At 40.1% G+C, this 21,389-nt stretch overlaps 2 protein-coding genes across 3 annotated transcripts; one reads left to right on the top strand and one right to left on the bottom strand.

Annotated features, from left to right (window-relative positions):
- Positions 1 to 6,192: 6,192 nt before the first annotated feature.
- On the top strand, positions 6,193 to 10,055 carry LOC110772067 (uncharacterized). Of its 2 annotated transcripts, XR_015832850.1 has the most exons (3): positions 6,193 to 7,871; positions 9,501 to 9,619; positions 9,656 to 10,055. XR_015832850.1 is itself a non-coding variant. In XM_021976443.2 (2 exons), exons 1-2 carry the CDS (start codon positions 6,368 to 6,370, stop codon positions 9,518 to 9,520), a joined length of 1,524 nt encoding a protein of 507 aa, XP_021832135.2. In that variant the 5' UTR covers positions 6,193 to 6,367; the 3' UTR covers positions 9,521 to 10,055. The 2 variants fall into 2 exon arrangements, 1 of the variants encoding a protein (XP_021832135.2); XM_021976443.2 differs by having other exon boundaries at positions 9,501 to 10,055.
- A 2,645-nt stretch (positions 10,056 to 12,700) lies between these two features.
- Positions 12,701 to 16,076, bottom strand: LOC110772044 (uncharacterized). The gene has a single exon (XM_088247330.1). It carries the CDS (start codon positions 16,067 to 16,069, stop codon positions 12,929 to 12,931), a length of 3,141 nt encoding a protein of 1,046 aa, XP_088103456.1. The 5' UTR covers positions 16,070 to 16,076; the 3' UTR covers positions 12,701 to 12,928.
- Positions 16,077 to 21,389: the final 5,313 nt, after the last annotated feature.

Raw genomic sequence — 21,389 nt, 5'->3', positions numbered from 1 at the left:
AATTCTGTACCAAAAGCTTCCGTCTCCTCATCTAATCCTCCATCATACTCCATCTCTTCTGACCAATCTCCTTGTTCTCCTATCTTGTGGAAACTAGTTTCATCCTCCGCAGATGGCTCATAATCCAACTGTTCCTCCTCGTTTTCTTCAGTTCGGCCTTGTTGGTCTACTTCAGGAACAGTCTCGGCTCCAGTTTGTACCTGTGGAAGTTCAGATTGATCGACTGGGGATGAGGCTGAACAGAGGGAGGGCTCGTCTGACGATTCTGTCTTTATCAGCTTTTGGGATTTATGTCCCGTCTGTTCTGCCTGGGGAAGTGCTTCTGGATTTTCTTTTCTTCTGGCAGATTTTGGCTCTGTCAAAACCTGTGTCTCCTTCCTGTTTCTAAGGAAAGTGGAATATTGCCTCTGAACCCTTCTTTTCTGAGTTCTGGTTAATTCCAAGGTTGGTCTGCCGCTTTTTCCGACGGAATACCATCTTCCCTCTATGATAGTTGCCAAAGGCTTGTCATTTCCTGGCATCCTAATTGGTATCTCCTCCTTAGGCTGTTCTAGCATTCTTCTGTTTTGCTGAACTGGCCTGAGATAATCCTTTTGTCTGACTCTGTTTCTGGGAGGAATCGGAGCTAGGCCTTGCTGGTGCGACGTTCCAATCCGGTCAAACACGCTGTGCGTGGGCTGTTTCTGCCTGTCCATAGTAACTTCTAACTCACTTTCACACTTGCATTTACTGCAGAGTACTATCCCGGCCGAGATGGTCGCATTTGGCCTTTGAAAATTCTCCTTTGTAGTTCTCCTGCTTCTGCTGGAACTGGCATTTTCCCTCTGTTCTGGCCAATTTAAATTGACCATGTTAACTTGAGGTTGGGGAAACGGATCTGTCGTGACTGAAGGTGGTTTTTCTGCTAGTTTCAATCTTCCTGCAGTTATTCCTTCCTGTATGACATCTCTGAACACGACACAACTGTTAGTAGAGTGATTCCAAGAGTTGTGCCATCTGCAATACTGCCTGCCCTTAAGCTCCTCTGGTTTGGGCAGCTTGTGAGGCGTCTCTATTGCCTTTTGCGCCAACATTTCATCGAACAGAGCATCGACCTTGGTTAGATCGAAAGAGTAAACCTTGTTCTGTGTTGGTTTGTTTGGAACAAATCCTCCTGTAAATAGTGGCGGCTTCTGGTCCTTTGGTGGCTTTGTAAGAGCTTTGCAGCTGATAGGATGCTTTAACTTTGCCATTTCTGCCACTGCAACCTCTCTTTCCTCCGAGCCATCTGTGTCTTCTTCTGATTTTACTTCAATCAAATGAATTGAAGAAGAAGGGGACTTGTAGTATGTGCCTTTGGAAGAGTTCCTCTTCTGCTGTTCCTCCCTCAGCAGTTGCTCATATTTGGATGCTTTGTCTGCCAGTTCTGCCAGATCTCCGAACAGCATCCCGTCAAATCTTTTTCTTAACGAAATTTTGAGGGAGGTCTGAGCCATCTGAATGAAATGTCTTTCTTCCATGGGGATTCAGCACTTCATCTTGAGCTTCCTGAATCTGGTTATGAAATCCTGGGCAGGTTCGTCTTCGCTTTGCTTAAGAGCGGCAAGATCACTGATGGTGACTTCTGGCTGGATCCTGAAATAATAGTCATGAAAAATGTTTTCCATTTGCTCCCGGGTCTGAACAGAATTGGCTGGCAAACTAGTATACCAGGTGAAAGCCTGTCCAGAGAGAGAATTCCCAAAAAGCCTTAGCTTTAACAGAGGATTATTCTCTATAGCTATGCACTGGACAGAAAATCTGCCTATGTGCTCAACCGACGAAGCATGAGGATCTTCTCCGTTAAATAACTTGAAGTTTGGTACTTTGAAACCTGCAGGTAAAGGTATCTGGTCTATGTAAGCCGGGTACGGCTTTCTGTAGGTAGGCCTTTCTCCTCTCCTGGCCTCCGGCTCCATCATTTCTCTGATCATTCTTTGTAGTGCCCCCATGTCATTCAAAGCATTGACAGGACGTGGATTTCGTCCCTGTTCTGGCTGATCATGATCAAACATGTGCTCTATTCTGTATGGTCGGGGTAGAGCTTCCTCCCTGTGTTCTTCCTCTTCTTCAATCTCCAGATGGTTTCTCCAATTTGCCCCTGGTCTGTTCCTATCATTGTTGGCAAAAGGGTTAATTCCCCATATGCCTCTCCTGCCCCTTGCTAGTGGAGGAAATGGATTGGGGTCCATTCTTCTTGGTCTGTAGGGTGGCACAGCTGGCGCCTCAGGCAGAAGTGGCAGTGGTTGATTTCGCGGGGCCACAGGTTGCGGCCCAGGCGGTTCTGGCTGATTCTGGGGAACCTGAACTGGTGCAGGTCCTTCCGGCCTGACTGGGGCCTCATGTTCTTGGGCGAGAAGGGCTCCGCCCCTCTGTCCAGGTTGGATTTCTTCGGGTCCCGGTACTCCAGCTATCTGTGCAATAAGAGGATTCTCTTGATATGGCCATGCCAGTCCTGGTGGAGGACCGTAGGGAAGGTCCAACTGCTGAACTATGGCGTCAGGATTTGGAATTCTGGCCATAGCGGCCTCGCGGTCTTTTCTGAACTGCCTGTTAACTTGCCACTGCATCATGGCTGTTATATTGTTCAAAGACTCCTGACTCCTTTGTGTAGTAGCCTCTTGTCGGAACACGGCTTCCTGTATTTGGTTCAGCCTCCTGGAACCAGTTCTGGAACGTCTGCTTCCTGTACTGCCATGAGCTGATTGTCTAGCGTCGCTTTCTTCTGAGTCTGGTCCTTCTTGGAAAGCTGCTTGGTCTCGTTCCATTGTGTGATATGGGTTCTGGCTAGAACTTCCAATATACATATACTTTCAAAATACTGCAGGGTGTATATACTGAGAAGTCCCACTGGGCGTGCCAAATTCTTTTCTATGCCTTAGACTGGTAAGGACTTTTACAATTTTTCTCAGTACGAAAACCGGTAGTTCTAACCAGAATGAAAGATGACAGATTGAACCAATTTCAGGCAGAACTCCCTTTTACAAGACTCAAAAAGGGAAAAACTGACTATACAAGGACAAGAAGAGGGCTGTGCTTCCATTTCTGTCTGGATAGTTGCCTCTGTTCTGGGCTGGACTGGGTACGCCTGTGCTGGACTGGACTTTTAACAACTTCAATTGCTAGGCTTCAGCTGTAAATCGATACCAAAGCTTGAGTTTGGCAGAGCTTTAATCTATTTCGAACCCTGGAAGGCTTTTGGATGGGCAGAAGTGGCTGGACTCGAGCTGGAAATGGGCTGTAATACATGTGCTGCTTAGTCAGGGCTCTTCATAAATTTGTTGAGGTTTTCATATTTGAGAAAAATTCAAAACTCTGCTTGCCTTGGCTCTGCCGAACCAAATTTGTAACGAGAGAGAGACTTCGTTATTGTTGATTTGTGAACTGGAATTCAAATCAGAAACAGTGGTTCAGCTGTCTTTGCTGGGAGAAAAACAGGATGATTCTGCAAGCTTGTTGAAAAAAGCTTTTGAAATTAAGATGCTTCAGACTCTGGGTCTGTTGGACTTAGCTTGGAGTTCTCGTGATCAAGTGATCATTTTGAGTGTTTGTCTTTTGACTGGGTTTTGGTTGAGTTGGTTGATTGTCCTTTTCCTCTGTTCACCTCCTCTTATATATATACATGAAATGTTCTTTTGAAAGTGGGCGGCAAGTAATCAAAAGATCTTTTTAATTTTTAATTTAAAACAAACAGGGGTTCTATCAATTTTCTAGCATGCGAGCACTTATCAATTAGTTTCTTGAAGTGATCATTTCCCTGCGTTTTGATGGGATGCCATACTGTTCTTCCATTTCAACTGCTTTTGCAAGAGTCTGAAGCTTGCGATGGCAAGTTCCCAGTTTTTGAACAACTCCCTGTTCCCGCTTTATCTCCTTTTCATAGAACCAGTGTGTGCTTATCCTTTGAAAATGGCGCCTTCTTTGGTGCAGAAGGATATTTTCCGAATAAACAAAACGGGGCTTGGTCTCCTGGCAACAGAGTTTTTCAGAAACGTTCTTCTTTCATACCTGCTCCTGTTCAATCTTGATTTTCAGCCGAAATTATTGACTCCTCCAAGTCAGGGATCACGTGGGACTGTTCCGTTTTGAAGGCCAGCTTGAGTCTAGTTTACTTTTGAGCCTAATTTTGGATTTCTTCGAGGCCCAAGTTTTTTCTGATTCCTATTGTTCCCAAGCCTCTTAATGTTTTGGGCCGTGTTTATTTGTTTCGATCCGTTTAATTTAAAGGGTCGGATCGCGTTGATGGGCTCAGAGCTTTGGAACAGTCGGCTTGGGAATGTCGTGGGCTTTCTTCTTTAGGCCTGGGTGCGCCAAATTTGAGCCCAAACACTATCATTTTTGGATTTTTTTGGGGTTTGTTTATAGAAATTAAATGATGTATGCTTTATCTATATTATTAGTGCTAAGAATGGGTATATGACTAAATATAGGCATTGACATCTTTTTCCAACAATTAATAAATCTTGTTAGTATATACATAATTGTAAAAGAGACTGAAATGAAATTGTTAAAAAAAAAAATGCAACACATAAGTCGACCTTGGCGTGAGCTTTTATCTGCTCGTTTAGTGGCTCGACATGAGCTCAACCCAGTCCTATATATGCTAGGGTTGTGGGCCCAACCTGACTTAATATTTTTTATTAATGGATGGACCTGACTTGATCCATTTATTAAATGGGCCTACTCTAAAGTGATTGTCTAAACTATATGGGAGGGGGATTTCTCACACACACATAACTATAATGTAGTGGGGATTCAAACATAAGATTTCTGGTGTGCAAATGAAGACTTTTTTTTCACTAGGCTATACCTTGTCGACTAAATTTAATAAAATTTTAATGTGCCTATAAAGTGCTTATAGAAAAGCAAAGCACTTATGAGCACTTAAGCAGTGCCAAACACATGCATAAAAAATTATTTTACCCATTACCTTTTTGATAAAGACGATATTTTATTTTAGGGTTATTTATAGCAATAGTCCCTCAATTATATTTGGAGTTACATTTTGGTCACTCAACTCAAATATTAGTTGTAGAGGTTACTCAATTGAGTGTTGTGTTGCATCATTAATCCTTACCGTCAAGTCTCTCTAACAGTAGGGACTAATGGTGCAACACAACATCTAATTAAGTGACCTCTGCAACTATTTTTGGAGTTGAGTGACCAAAATGTAACTCTGAGTATAGTTGAGGGATCATTGCTATAAATAATCCTAACTGAAAAGTCACATTTGCCCGTTAATAATCTAAGAGATGCTTGTCATGTCATCATTTTAAACATAAAAAGTCACAGACTTGACGGTAGGGACTAATGGTGTAATGCAACACCCAATTGAGTGACCTCTGCAACTAATATTTGAGTTGAGTGACCAAAATGTAACTCTGAGTATAGTTAAGGAACCATTGCTACAAATAACCCTTAACTTAAGCTAAACTAATGAAATTTTGTCCATCACTTATAGAAAAACGTCTTTTGATTGATCCTTAATCTTCCTTGATTATCCATTAAAAGTTTCCATTATTTTCATTTAATCATAGAAAACATGATTTCATAATGCCACCCCTTTTCCTTATCTTGATTTTTTTTCCCCTTTTGATTTATGCAAAACAACAAAAAATTACAGTTTGCTTTGCAGATGTTGTGAACCAGGGTAAATTGGTTTAAGATGAGAGGTTGGGGTGGGCGGTGGCGACGACAAGGTGGGGTGGGCGGTGGGCAGTACTGCCGAGAGAGAATGCAGAGAGAGAGTAGAAGGGAGGGGTTTTTTTTTTTTCCCTTTAAAAAAAAATTAATTGTTATTATTATTATTATCTCAAATTTTAAAAGTTTTTATTTTATTTTATAGTATTTAATTATTTTTAAAGTATGAAAAGACCAATTTATCCTCATATTTAACGGCAAATTGGATGAAATATTGATGATTTAGACAGTAGGGAAGATTGTTGAAAAAAAGTTCATATCTTTAATTTTTTTTAAAAAAATAAAAATAAAGGTCAATTGAAAATTAAGTACAAGTTTAATAGACAAATCACCCATTTAGCCTAAAAATAAAAAATAATCCAGAGAATTTTCTTTTTTTTTTTGTTGGAGAGAATTTTCCTTTTATATTGTTGGAGAGAATTTTCCTTCTAGAAAGTTTAGAAACTGATGCCAAAGCATTGTAAATAAAAATAAAAAAATCCCACCACACTAGACATTTTCGTGTGAGACCAAAATCACACCCAAAATCTTTCCATTTTCTCCCATCTCCCACCGAATCCAAGATCACCAAAACCCTGGTCATTTCCCATGGCTCCCAAATCGCAACCCTAATCTTCACTCCTCGTCGCCTTCCTCCTCCTCCTCTCCAATGGAGAACTACTCCTACCCGGACTCCCGCGAGTCCTCCCCTCGCTCCCGCGAAATCGACTGCGAAACTGCCTCCTGGGCCGACGACCAACCACCGTCCGCCACGTCCACCTACAAGGTCAAGTTCATGTGCAGCTACGGCGGCAAAATCCAGCCCCGCCCGCATGACCACCAGCTCGCCTACGTCGGCGGCGACACCAAAATCCTCGCCGTAGATCGCAACATCAAGCTCTCCGCTTTCGCCTCCAAGCTCGCCTCCCTCTGCGACACACCCAACGACGTCGTCTGCTTCAAGTACCAGCTCCCCGGCGAAGATCTCGACGCCCTCATATCCGTCACCAACGACGAGGACCTCGAACACATGATGATCGAGTACGACCGCCTCTACCGCGCTTCCGCTAAGCCCGCAAGGCTCAGGCTTTTCCTCTTTCCTCTCGGCAACAACCCTTCCGCTAGCTTCGGCTCCAACGAGAGTAAGTCGGAGCGGCAGTGGTTCGTCGACGCTCTGAATTCGGTTCAGATTGGGTCTCCCGATGGTTCTTCTCCGACTGCTCCGGTCACGGCGTCGCCGGCGAACCCCGATTTCTTGTTCGGGTTCGATAAGGGATACTCGGCTGTACCGGTTCAGAAATTTCCCGAATCGGTTACTCCTCCGACGGTTCCCGATTCGCTTGTGAAAAGCCCTCTGGTTGGATCGGAGGATCGGCAGGTGGTCGGAGAACAAGTGATGTCTCAGGTGGAGATTCAGAGGCAGATCCAGGAGTTGCAGAGGATGCAAATCGCCGCTGGTCATGAGCCGACGACGATCTATCATCGGAAAAGCGATGAAATCGGAAACCCTAGGGCTTATACTCCCGATTACTACTCTCAGAAACTTCCAGAAAACCTAGCACCAGTGCAAGGATCTTCTCCGGTGGCAATGCCGACGCCTGTGCAAATGCCTACTGCCTATATGCCGGAGAGGCACATGAACACTGGGGGTTATCCGGTGACGGCTGGTCAGTCTGGACCGGAGCAGCCGGTTTACCTCATTTCAACGCCGACCGGTGTGTACCAGGCGCCGGCTCATAGACCCGCAACTGGACCGGTTGGTCAGGCGTACTATGGAGTACCGCAGAGGATGGTACCGGAGGTGTACCGGGACGCTCAGGCATACAATACTGCAGTGGCAGCACAGCAAGCTCAGCAAGTACAGCAAGTGCAGCAAATGCAGCAAGCTCAGCAAGTACAGCACGCTCAACAAGCTCAGCAAGTACAGCACGCTCAACAAGCTCAGCAAGTACAGCACGCTCAACAAGCACAGCAGGCTCAGCAGGCTCAGCAGGCAAAGGTTGGAGCTTATAGTGAAGGGTTTGCACAGGTTGGATACGAAGCGGTTGGGAGGCAGGTGTACTACACAACAGCTGGAGGTGTTGTTTCCTCATATCAAACGGTGGCCCCGGTGGCCCCGGTGGCAGTAGACGGAAGACAAGGTGGTGTTGGTGCGTTGAATCAAATTCAAGACGGTAAGGTTGTTGTTTCCATGGCTTCCCAGGCCTCTGCCATGTGACAAATATAAACAAATAAATTCATAGATAATGTTTTTTAATTTTTGTTTTCATATGGTTCTATAGTTTAAATAAGAAGAATGAAGAATTTAATTATATGGATTGTGGTGGATATTTCTGGTTGTGTGGTGGTAAGACAATGGAAATTGTTTCTTGTGTATTTGAGGAATTGTTTTTGTGTAAATTATTGGGTCTCTTTTGTTTTGTTGGTTTTGAATTGATAGTAGTAAAAAACTAATTGACATAGATGCTGTGATTGAACCCTTTGAGTAATATTTTACTGCTTTGGTTACCCAGAAAAGTGACAAGAACCAAGATAAATATATTGAAAATACGCTAACATTTTGGCCTGATATGTAGCTGCTTTGGTTACCCAGAAAGTTGATCGTTGCATCGATACAGTATTTTATTCAAAACCTTGTGACTTTTGGTATCTATTCATTATTAATCTGCGGGTGTGGTGGAAATTATTTGGTCTATTTTTTATGTTGGTCGTTGGATTGGGTTGCAAGTAGTAAAAGAGTAAAAAAGTGTAACATGTCGCTGCTTTGGTTACCATGGAAATATGTTAGTGTTATCATTCATAGCTTAGTCACGATGCATATATTGTTTACCTTGTATAAGCATGCTGCATTTGCGGTGGGATCTTCGTTGATATAACTAATTTAGTCAAAACCTTCGAGTTTTGTCATCTATTCATGAGGAAATTGACATAAGAAGAATGAGCCTCCTCTTTTTTGAACTTTTTTATTTAATGAAATGTCTGTTGCAATCAAATGCCGCTATTTATACTTTATATAGATTAAATCTTTGTTGTTGATTCTTCTTTTCCAGCCTGGTTTTATTAGACGATCCCTTGATTCCTTCAGCCATGATTATTGAAGTAGACTATTATTATTGTTATTATGTAAATTATTCTATAGAGAATGGGTTTTGGGGCATAAACAGGCTTTCTAATGCTTTCAACCAAAAAAACAATCTTTCTAATGCTCATTGGGCGTCTGCATCCAAAAGTTGGTCAAGATAGAAGGGAAGAATATGGGAAAATATGTCATCAGAATGGTGGTGGAGTAAAGCATAAGGAAAGAATATATGAAATAAAAATCTTTTTGTTGTTTTTCTTTAAATCTTTGTTTTTATATGGTTTTGTATAGTTCAGTTATAAGAATGACTAGGCTTGAATTTGGAAACCTTTTTAGATTTGTTGGTGGTATATGATAATTTACTTTGTTTTTAGTGTATAGAGGGATTGTTTGAGTGTGAATTATTGGGTCTCTTTTGTTTTGTTGGTCTTGAATTGATAGTTAAAAATTAAAAACACTTGACATGGATGTTGTGTTTGAACCTTTTGAGTAACAAATAGTGCTTTGGCTACCAAGAAAGGTCACAAGAACCAGGATAAAGATAGTGTCATTATGTTAGCGTTACGTTGAATGCTTGTTTCATAGCTCAATTATAATACCATATATGTGTGCATCACTAGATAAGAAGTGCTGCCGTTGCGGTCGATATTTTATTCGAAGCCTTTGTGTAAGAGATTTGGTATATTTTTTTTATTAATTTTTATTTTTGTTGATCTTTGAACAGGAAGAGTAGCAAAAGACTAAAATATCATTAAATGTTGTGATTGGGTTTTCCGGGCAACGTGTTGCTAACTTGCTGCTTTGGTTTACCAAGAAAGATGACAAGATAGAGATAATGGCAATAGGTTAGTGTGAAGTTGAGTATTATATAAGCTCAATTATGCAGTGCAATTGGGCAAATTTAGATAATCTTTGCTGCGTTTATGATGGGATCTGCATCCCAAACACTATTTTATTCAAAGGCTTGCATTTTTGGCATATCTTATTCATGAGCAATTTGACAAGAAGAATGCTCCAGCTCTCGTTTTCTTAAATAAGAAATATAAACTTATTTATTTGGTGAGAGGATTCTTCTGTTTCCAGATGGGTTTTGGTGGGTAATACCTTGATTCTGATTCTGTGTGCTATTCTTATCCAAGTTGGCAATTATATTTATTATTTTAATGTTGAATGGATTCTGGTGTATAAACACTCGTTGTATTCTTTGCAAAAGTTGGTCAAGGTACAAGAATGTGAGAATATGTGGAGGTAAGCGTATATGGGAAATATCTTGTGTTTTTGTATTGCATCCATATATAGGGATTTTTTTATTTGAGGGACACCCTTGTAGGGCTCGTTCCGAATTGTATTTCACTAATGCAAATAGTCTTTTTGTAGATATTCATTTAAAGATCATCTTTACAAAAAAAAAATCACTTGAATCCAACATCATTTTGACCACTCAATTGAATTATTGAAATTTTAGTACTATATTAAACCACCATGTTCATTGATTTTGTAGGACGCAATTAGATGTTGAAACGGTTTCAGATTTGTCTAATTTTTTTGCAAGGATGATTTATGAATGTAGACTTAAAAATAGATAGTTTGGATTGTTAAAAAAAAATTCTTTGAGAACCCTAAAAGGTGTTCCTAAATAAAATTATTTGAGGAATCTTTCAATAGAAAGGGAATATATATATAATGACAAATAATTCATCAAAAGAAGAGATTAAGAAATCAAAAACTGATGTATGGTCCCAGAATTGTGACCATGAAGAGAAACTCTCATGTAACAGGGATTGTACTTTTTGCTTGGCCAATAAAGTAGTGACACGTAGGATAACTTTTTCGCGTATCATTATGTTATTGGCCGGAAATAGCAAAACAGTGATATTTCCGTCATAGGTAAGGGTTTTTTTTTTTTTTTTTTTTTTTTTGTGTGCATCAGATGACACCCAATTATCACAGGGGTCAATTTGCTACCTACTTCAAAAATCCATAATATATATATATTTTAAATTTAATACCAATTAAGTTGGCAATTTTTTTTTCTGCCAAAATTTAAGTTTACATTCAGTGAACACACATTGGATGAAGACCTAATAGTTAAAAAGGATAATTTAAAAAGAAAAAAAATGATGAAGGACAATTTAAAAACATTGAAAGGGTCGTTTTAGACTGGTCTGTTTAGACCAGTGTGTAGTCTGTTTCTTGGGGTACTTTATCCACACAAAAAAAAGATTGAAAGGGACTACTGGGCAACCTAGGTATTGCCTTATTAAATCCTCTCTCCTTCCTAGCAGAAATATTTATCCGAGATAAAATACACACTTGTTCCTATAACACCTGACATAAGGTGAGGTGCACTCGTTTGATGAGTTGGATTATGTAGTTGGATAGGGTTTATAATCTTAGTCAAATGTTTAGTGTCCAAAAAACAATATGAATTGAATTATGTCTAATCTTACTAGGGCCAAATGTAGTTGGATTATGAATCCTATCAAAATGTTGGGATTAAGTTTGATTGGATTATATTAAACCATGTAATAGCACATTTCAATTAATCCAACCATTTAATTATGTGTAGTACCAAACACATCACTGGATTAGTGTTATCATTTCCAATCTAATACAATCTAATTTTACCTCATACTCCAATCCAATCCCAATCGCCAAACATGGCCTATAGGGAATACCCGGGGATAGGCAAATCCCTCTCCCATCTTATTTTGTTTGCTTTGCACTATTTTCTTACTCGTAGGTCATCTTCCTTTATCTTTAGACTGGATTATCTTCAGAATATCCTCCTTCGGCGAATTCCCTATCTTAAGAAGTAGGAACCCCAATGAAACACACTATTTTGTTCAATCTCATCCTTTTCCTTCATGTTTAAGCTTTCAATGAGTTCACGTGGCAGGGCGATGCAAATGCTTCCTACATCCAAACTATGGACAAGGGAACCTGAGCAATCTTTTGTGCTGCTCGATTACTAGATATAGGTAGATATTGACAAGATATATATCATGACAAATAAAAGATGAGCCTCCTCGACAAATTACACAACAAATTGAAGAAAAAAAAACAGAGTAAAAGTAAGATGAGCTTGTTCTTATGCGGCAAATATCTCAGAATTTTTTATTTTGTTTTGTGTTTTTAATTTCTGTTTTTGTGTGCAAAGATTCAAACCATGTAAATACAAAATTTTAATCGTGAATGGCGGATCTACAGAGGTGCAAGGAGGTGCAACTGCACCTCCCCTCGCCGGAAAAGTCATTGTAGATGAAGAAATATGCCCCTCCGCAGCTCCGCTGGTGCGTCCACCATGTGCTTGATGTATTGCCTCAAAGAGGCTTTCTGTTTATTGCGCAGCGCTGTGCAGCAGGCTGCGCCTGTTTGTTTTTAAAATTTTCTCGTTTTGGACCAGGCTGAAATAAAAAATGAAAAAAAGGAAACGTGCACGGCGAAGAAACTAAACCGGGCTTCTTGGTTTTAGTTTGACTTTGTTGAAAGTCTTTTATATTATATATTCTCTAACCAAAATCAACATGATGTTGTCTAAGTGGTTGATCAATATGTTGTTGACTACTTGTTTCTTTTTTTTTCTTCTCGTTTTTTTTTAAAAAAAATTTCTGTTAAATTAAATTATTATTTTTTCTTTTCTTATTTGGCTCCCTCTATAATCGTATGATCAATAGCAAACTCGAGAAGAAAGTGACTACGCGAACAACTCAAGGAAGAATCAGTTATGATTGTTTGTTTAATTGATAATTTGATATGCATTTTTATTGGATTAATTGATCTTGATTTTGATTATATTAATTGACGATTTGATATGAATTTTGGTAGAGTAATTGTTTAACTGACATGAATATACTATATAAACTATGATCAATTAGTCTGTTAAACATTGCCCCTTCCCTGAAAAATTCATGGATCCGCCATAATAACGAAAATAGTAATTAACGTACAACTTAATTGTTCTCATAATCATGAACAAATTTCAAACCAATATCTCATACAATCATATCTATAAAGTTTGACATTTAGCTATGTAATTTGTGACTTGATAATCCAAGATTTAACGGCATCCACCACATTATTATTATTTGCATGGAAGTCTACTACTCTTACCTTTTGCTAACTTGGAGACATTTGATCTTCATAATCATTTCAACGTCTTCTCCTTTGGTTTATATAAACATGTCTTCCTTGATTGCCAAGTCTTTGATGCAGCTGAGGGAACATCTTAAAGATGATGTTAAGCGTAGCTTTGTAATACCAATTCCTCCATCTCTTGTAAAAGGCAAGTGATCCAATGGCAACTCCGAATCCAAATACAAATCCAATTTCAACACTGATGAGATCCCAATTAATCTCATGTCCAGAACTTCGACGGCTTTCATTCAATGCTGGTGGTGGCACTGGCAATCCTGCTTTGTCGTCAGGGGTCAAAGGAGGACCCCATAAGCCTTTGTTACCTGCAAAGGAGGCTTTTGGAAAAGTTGAGAACTGAGTGCTGGTTGGGATCCTACCAACGAGTTGATTGTTTGAGAGATTCAAGAATGAAAGGAAGGTAAGGTTTGCAAGCTGTGGTGGAATTTGCCCTCTCAGGTTGTTCTTTGACAGGTCTAAGGACTCGAGCTCTCGCATGTTACCGAATGATGGTGGGATTTCTCCTGTGAAAGCATTGCAGGACAAGTTGAGGGCATAGAGTGATTTGAATTCTCCCATTTCCTCAGGTATTGATCCGTTGAATTCGTTGCACGAGAAGTCAACCAAGGTGAACAAATTTGTAATCCTTGCCAGATCCATTTCTGAACCTTTGCTGGTAATTGTTACTGCCTCTTCATAAGAAAAACTCAATTCAGATCTACCTACTGTGCTGGTCGAAAAACTAATGTAATCTGGGTATGTAAGGTAATCTAGGGAACCGTCTTTGTCTACCATCATTGCTTTCCATGTTTTCAAAGATGTTCCTGCTATTTCACCACTCAAATTGTTGTAAGCCAAGTCTATGATTTGAAGCAATGGCCAGCTGCCATTGGCCTCGGGACATCCAATGTGTCCATAAAATTTGTTCGATCGCAATACAAGGACATTCAAGGCGGACATGTTCTTCAGCAAGCATGGAAAGGTGTCCGTTATCTGATTGTTTCCAAGGTTTAAAACCTCCAACTCTGTGCAGTTGACTAGAGACTTTGGAAACTGACCTTGTATCTGATTTCTGCTGAGGTCTAGAATTAGTAGATAGCAAAATTCATCGAATTTATCCGGGATAGGGCCAGTAAGGTTGTTGCTCCTCAAATTAAGTACTGACACCTGAGTCAAGCATTCCGGAATCATGCCACTCAGAGAATTATTGGACAGATCAAGAACCTCAAGTGCATTGCATATTGATGGTGGAATGATGCCATGCAAGTTATTGCTTGACAGAGAGAGGAAAGCAGTTGCAACATCACCAATGTCAGCTGGTATAGAGCTGAAGTTATTTCCTGAGTAATCCACATAAGTGGCAAATGATAAAATTGGGATTTTTCCCTGAAGATTGTTTGAATTAAGGACGACCATGGAGACAGTAGAAGTAAAGTTAAGGAAAGGACCTTGTAGAGTTGTCAAGTAGTTATAAGAAAGAAATAGTACACGAAGAGAATTGAGCTTCCAAATCCAGTTGGGTATCTCGCCTTGAATCTGGTTTTCTGAAAGGTCCAAATAGTCTAATCTGGATTGATTTCTCAAGAAGTCTGGGAAGGCCCTCAACTTGTTCGAGGACAAGAACAAGGTGTGAATTTGAAGGGAGGAGGAAGATGTTGGACTGCTTCCATTGTAATCAATCAACAAGCTATTGTTGGAAAGATCAAGAAACGAAAGATTTTTAGGCTGCTGAGGACCATTGAAAGGAAAGCCACTGAAATGGTTTGAGGAAAGATTAAGCTCTTGAAGCCCTCTAAGATTAAAGATAGAAGTAGGTATTGGTCCTTCCAAATGGTTGCCACTCAAATCAAGGGTGTACAGTAAGTTTGAAGAGATGTTGGCAAATTCGGGTAATTGACCATAGAATTGATTCCGCGAAAGTATTAAATTCCACAGCATAGGAAGAGAAAAGAGAGACAATGGAATACTCCCATGGAGTAGATTGGAGTCCAACGTGAGATTTTCCAGATTAACAAGGTTTTCCCAGTGAATAGAATCAACGGAACTATTAAAACTATTATAGGAAATGTCCAAAGAATTCAATTGTGTTAGGTTTGCGACTGAGTTTGGGATTGATCCAGTGAAACTGCAACCTGAGAGTCGTAGGTCAGACAACATTTTAAGATTGCCAATAGATTTTGGCAGGAACCCTGAAAATTTTGACCTGCTTAGATCCAGGGATTGGAGAGATCCATTGTTAAGAAATTCTGGCAAGGAACCCTGAAGCAGGGGATTCCATGAAAGGTCAACTTTCTGCAGTGTAGTTATGTGGAAGATCTCTTCGGGAAACGTCCCGTTCAAGTTACATGAACTGAGACTTAAGGAAGTCAAGCTTGAAAAGTTGACAAAGAATCCAGGAATTGGAGCAGAGATATCGTTCCCATCCAATAGAAGCACGGATAGAGACTGGAGCTTAGCAAAAGACTGATGAATAGGGCCTGAAATATCACAGCTGTACAAGCTCAACACCTTCAAGTTTGGCAGTGAAGATGATATTGCTTGGCTCCAGTGAGCCCCATGTGCTGATGATATGTTTACATCACCAAGATATAACTCTGTGAGCTCTGTGAGGTTCTGAATGAGCATGCTTAGATTCGGATTCTCAAGTTTTAATTGAGTGTCAATGAAGGAATTTCCAGAAAGATCAAGGGTAACCAACTTTGTCAAGTGTGAAATCTCAATGGGAATTTGCCCGAAATAAGCATTAGAGGATAAATTTAGATACCTCAAATTCCTAAGCCCTCCAATTGCAGATGGAATTTGAGAGCCATTGAAATGGAAATCATGATTGTAGGCCAAGTTGAGGCTTTGAAGATGCTGAAGATCAAAGAGAATGCTGGAATTGTCAATGCCACCTGAGATATATTCGTCACTAATGTCAAGACCGGTAACAAGGCCATCAGTGCAACTAACTCCTGCCCAAGCACAGCAGTCGGTACTTGAATTCCAGTATATAAGCTTGGAGGAATAAGAAGAATCAAAGATCAAGGTGTCCTTCAAACGGAACAATAATGACTGCTGGTCTTCATCGCACCGGCTCTGAACTGGGATTGCTTCAACATAGAGTTGGATTAACTGAATAGTCGTCATGAAAAGGAAAAAGTGGAGCAAAGTTGTCATTTTGGTGAACTTTTAGTTTTAGAGACGCTGAGAGAAAATGAAGAAGTGTTAATTGGTGTATTGGCTTTAATATGTTGGAAACGGAAAAGGCTTCCATGAGATTTTTCGTTTGCTTGACTTTGAAGTCTTTCCCCATCTTATCTGAGGGGTTAGACAAAGGAGTTGGAAAACAAAGCCTTCTTCAATTAATGCTTTTTATTTCCATCATCTGTAATATTCAATGCTTTGGTTTAATCCAGTGACAAGAAAACTAAACTATAATTTACTATTTGAATGTTATTTCAGGTTTAAAGAAAGAAAGAATATTTGGGCAAGGAGTTGATAGGGTTCATGTAGGGTGATTTTGTTATGTAACTTGAGGTAAAGTCGACGGATATTCAAATATTCCTTTCAGAAAATACAGATTCAACATCGTCAAACACGATCGCTCGAAACCGCAACCACACGCAGAGCCAGTACCATCACCCAATCAAAATCATCACCGCCCCATCGAACCAGATTGACATCACCTCCACTCAATCGAACCCAACGGAATCTCTACCCAATTGAATTGAACCACCATCGTTGAACAACTAATTACCGAATCAATTTTCATTCCAAGAAAAGGAAAAACGTTTAAAATAAAAATAAAAGGATGAAAAACTGTGAGATGGGGAGCTGGGAAGCTACTGGAAGGTGAGGTCGCAGTGAGAGAGAGGGAGAACGTGGAAGAGGGGGGTGGGGGTGGGGTTGGTCTGATTCTTAAAGTTTTTTCCGTTCTCCTAGACGCCACCCACCCTTGGATCTAATCTAAGGGTGGAGAAAAAACCTATTTTAAAATCCATATAAAGTTTTTTTTTTTCAAACTCTATTAGTTAAAAAAACACATTTTCTGGAAAAAAAAAAAAGAAAAAGAAAGAAAGAAACAAAACACGTTCTGAAAACTTGGAGTGCAGTCGCTGTAGAGTTCGACCCCTTTATCAGCTTCTGATTCTTCTGACATTGGGGCAGCGGATTCTTCTGATTCCTTTGCTCTGTTTTTTTGGGTTAGTTTTTTCAGCTTTTGTGGATGGATTGTAAAAGAAAGAAGAGCTAATTTGGGTGTTATGACTTTTCTTGTTCTTCTTCACCACTTTGATTCAATTTTTCTGATTTGAAATCCTTGATTTGAATGATTTGAGGAACCCAGATTTGAAATCATAACTTTTCTTGTTCGTCTTCACCTTTGATTCAACACATCATTGATTTATCAACAAACCAGTATCAATTTCTCAACAAAAAAAATTGGTTTTTATATAAAGATTGCTCTCTTATTAATCAGAAAACAGAAGAAAAAGCAATGGGAGAAACCTAAAAAAGTAAAAGAGCCCAGAATTTAAAAAACGAAAACTGAAGTTTTCCCAACATCTTGTTTCTTTGAGAGTCCATAAGAGATTAGAAAAACTAATTAGCAAAAATAGAGTCAGAAGAGCTAAAGAGTAAAATCCGCATCACCGAATCAGACTATGCTAAAGAGTCGACCTCCACCATGGGGTCGGAGGAGGCTGGGCAGCGACTCCGCAAGTTTCCAGACACGTGTTTTGTTTTTGGTTTTTTTAACTAATATATTGTTCAGTAAAAGAAAATGAAATAACCTTTTATTAAACTTTATACTTATTTGGTGAAAGGGAGTTAATACTTTATGTGTAGATTAAAAGATTGTTAATTCTGTTTCGAGATGGGTTTTGGTGGATAATTCCTTGATTCTGATTCTGTGTGCTACATCCAAACTAAGCTGTCAGCTATGGACAAGGGAACCTGAGCAATCTTTTGTGCTGCTCGATTACTAATTGTAGGTAGATACTGACAAGATATATATCATGACAAACAAAAGATGAGCCTCCCCGACAAATTACAGAACAAATTGAAGAAATAAAAAAAAACAGAGTAAAAGTAAGATGAGCTTGCCTGGTTCCTCTAGCCAAGCAAGTAACAGATATGTAAATCTTATTCTTATGTGGCAAATATCATCATAATTTTTGTTTTTGTTTTTGGTGTTTTTAATTTTTGTTTTGTGAAATCAGAATCATGTAAATACAAATTTTTTTTAATCGTGAATCTGTCAACCCTCATAGTCAGAGAAATACTGATTTTTAATAACGAAAGTAGTAATTAACGTACAACTTAATTGTTCTCATAATCATGAAAAATTGCAAACCAATATCTCATACAATCATATCTATAAAAGGCTTCCATGAGATTTTTCCTTTGCTTGACTTTGGAAGTCTTTCCCCATCTTATCTGTAAGTTCGACAAAGGAGTTGGAAAACAAAGCTTTCATCAATTGATGCTTTTTATTTCCATGATCATTGTTGACTATTGTGTGACTAGTTGACTGACCGTCAAACACCACTACCGTCAAACACGCACATAACATCACCAATCAAACCCATCACCACCAACAAGGACAATCAAACCACAACCACCACCGTCAAACACGCCAGCACAGACCGTCAAACACGATCGCTCGAAACCGCAACCACACGCAGAGCTTGAACCACTACCATAACCCAATCAAAATCACCACCGCCCCATCGAACCAGATTGACATCACCGCCACTCAATCGAACCCAACGGAATCTCTACCCAATTGAATTGAACCACCACCATCGTTGAACAACTAATTGTTAGAAGTTGTCATATGTTGAATTTGTCTATGTTAATTATGTTGTCTAGTAGTCAATTAATGTGGCTAGTAATAGTCAATTAATGTTTGGCACCTACTATGTTTGGCACCTACAATATTTGGGGGGCTTGACTAGTTTGGTTGCCTAATTAGTTTGGTTGCCTAACTTGGTTGGTTGCCTAACTTGGTTGGTTGCCTAACTTGGGGGGCTTGACTAATGTCTTAGGAACTTGTATATATATGTGTTGATTGTAAGTAATGAACATAAGTGAAAATCAGAAAATATTCAACAACTCTCATTCTCTCTACTCTTTCCACTTTCTTCTCTCAATATTCTCTATGTTTTGACATGGTATCAGAGCAGCGATCTTGCTGACTCTAGTCTTGAATTGTTGTTTCCATCATGGGAGAAGATGATTTTTCCCATGTTGAAAGTAGCACCACCGATCCTACTACTTTCACCGAATTTGCTGCTCAAATGGCTGAGTTGATGAAGATACAAGCATCAACATCGAATACGACCCCGACCCCGACCCCGACTATTACCTACGAAACCTCTCCTGCACAAATTGGCATTAAGTTGGATGGCTCCAACTATGCCTTATGGTCTCAAGTTATTGAGATGTATGTTGCTGGCAAGGATAAGCTGGGATATCTCACTGGTGAACTCCCAGCACCTTCTCAGACGGACTCGACATTCAACCGATGGCGAACAGAAAATGCAATCGTGAAAGGGTGGCTAATCAACTCCATGGAGCCAAGGTTAATTGGCAACTTCATTAGATTCTCGACGGCCAAAGGAGTTTGGGACGCAATAGCCACAACTTACTTTGATGGCTCTGACACCTCCCAGGTGTATGATCTTAAAAGACGAATCTCCCGTATGCGACAAGGGGGAGGTTCGATTGAAGCTTACTACAATGATCTCCAAGGCTTATGGCGAGAAATCGATTTTCGCCGTCCAAATGAGATGAAGTGCGAGTTGGATATCAAAAAATACTATGATATCATCCAAGAAGATCGAGTTTATATTTTCTTGGATGGTTTGGATGATCGACTAGACAAAGCCCGAAGTGATGTGCTCCAAATGAGTCCATTTCCTACAGTAGAGCAAGCTTATGCTCATGTTCGACGAGAAGATATCCGACAAACTGTGATGTTAGGAGCTCCAACACCAACCGGAGTAGGATTGGTAACAAAAGGAACATACCGACCCTCTCGCCCAATTCCAACTGCTCATCTCCAGCTACAGACAGCTGCCAATAAGACTACTCCACCTTCTCGACCCAAGGCTCCCACAGATGGGAGTGGTTGCACTCACTGCGGGAATCCAAAGCACACTCGAGAAACTTGTTTTAAACTACATGGTTATCCAGATTGGTGGGATGGTCTCAAGGCTCGTAAACTTGCTGCTGGAGGAACGGGTCGTGCTGCCCTTGTCACCTCGGATCCTCTGGTAACGTTAATTCCTCATGAAGAGTCTACCTCAACATCAGAAAAGGACTCTTCATCTTTCAGTAACTCAGGTAACTGTGGATATGTATTTCATACATCATATACAAGTGACTCCACAGGTTGGATTATTGATTCAGGAGCCACAGATCATATGACGTTTGATCCAACCGATTTTCTAAGCACAACCACACCACAACGAACAAGTATTGCCAACGCAAATGGTGTTACCTCTCCTGTGATTGGTGCTGGAACCATTGGCCTCTCTCCATCCCTTACTCTTCAAAATACTTTGCTTGTCCCATCGTTGTCTAATAAATTGATATCTGTTGGCCAAGCTACTGAGCAACTAAATTGTTGTGTACTCATGTATCCCGATTTTTGTTTATTTCAGGATATTCTCACCAAGGAGATCATTGGTCGTGGTACTAAGAGAGGGGGGTTGTACTATGTGGATGATTTCAGTATGGGAAGGGCACATAGTGTGAAGCACTCATCGACTTGGAAGGATCGACAACTTTGGTTATGGCACCGGCGTTTGGGGCATCCGTCTTTTGGCTATATGAGACATCTATTTCCAGATTTGTTTTCGAATTACTGTACCACTGATTTCCAATGTGATACTTGTATCTTAGCCAAGAGTCACAGAGTCTCTTATCCATCAAGTACAAATAAAAGTGTTGCTCCATTTGCTTTGATACATTCTGATGTTTGGGGTCCTTCACCTATCCCTACAACTTCTGGCTTCCGGTGGTTTATCACCTTTGTAGATGATTGTACCCGCATGACTTGGCTCTTCATGATGAAAAATAAAACTGATGTGTTCCCTATATTCCAGTCATTTCACAAGCAAATTGAAACTCAATTCTCTACCAAGATTCAAGTCCTTCGTTCTGACAATGGGGGTGAATATATCAACCATGATTTTCAGACTTACTTCCAGATACATGGCATCATCCATGAGACCACTTGTCCTCAAACTCCCCAACAGAATGGTGTTGCGGAACGAAAAAACCGACACCTCCTTGAAACAGCACGAGCTCTTTTGATTGGCGCTCATGTTCCTCGCCACCATTGGGATGATGCTATAGTCACCGCAGTGTACCTCATCAATCGAATGCCTTCCAAAGTTTTAGACTTCCGGACTCCATTACAAGCACTTGCCCAACATGGGCCCTTGCCCTCCGTTCAGATGCTTCCGCCCCGAGTTTTTGGTTGTGTAGC

This window comes from Prunus avium, chromosome 1 (genome assembly GCF_965620075.1).
Source record: "Prunus avium chromosome 1, drPruAviu1.hap1.1, whole genome shotgun sequence".
Taxonomy (NCBI): Eukaryota; Viridiplantae; Streptophyta; class Magnoliopsida; order Rosales; family Rosaceae; genus Prunus; species Prunus avium.
This window is presented reverse-complemented; position numbering and strand designations above follow the sequence as displayed.

What these genes read in the sequence shown, in the direction of transcription:
- LOC110772067 (XM_021976443.2), top strand. Translation starts at nt 6,368, where the DNA reads ATGGAGAACTACTCCTACCCGGACTCCCGCGAGTCCTCCCCTCGCTCC. An exon ending in GTTGAATCAAATTCAAGACG is followed by an intron (nt 7,872 to 9,500) that starts GTAAGGTTGTTG and finishes ATCTTTGAACAG; the next exon opens with GAAGAGTAGCAAAAGACTAA.
- LOC110772044 (XM_088247330.1), bottom strand. Translation starts at nt 16,069, where the DNA reads ATGACAACTTTGCTCCACTTTTTCCTTTTCATGACGACTATTCAGTTA.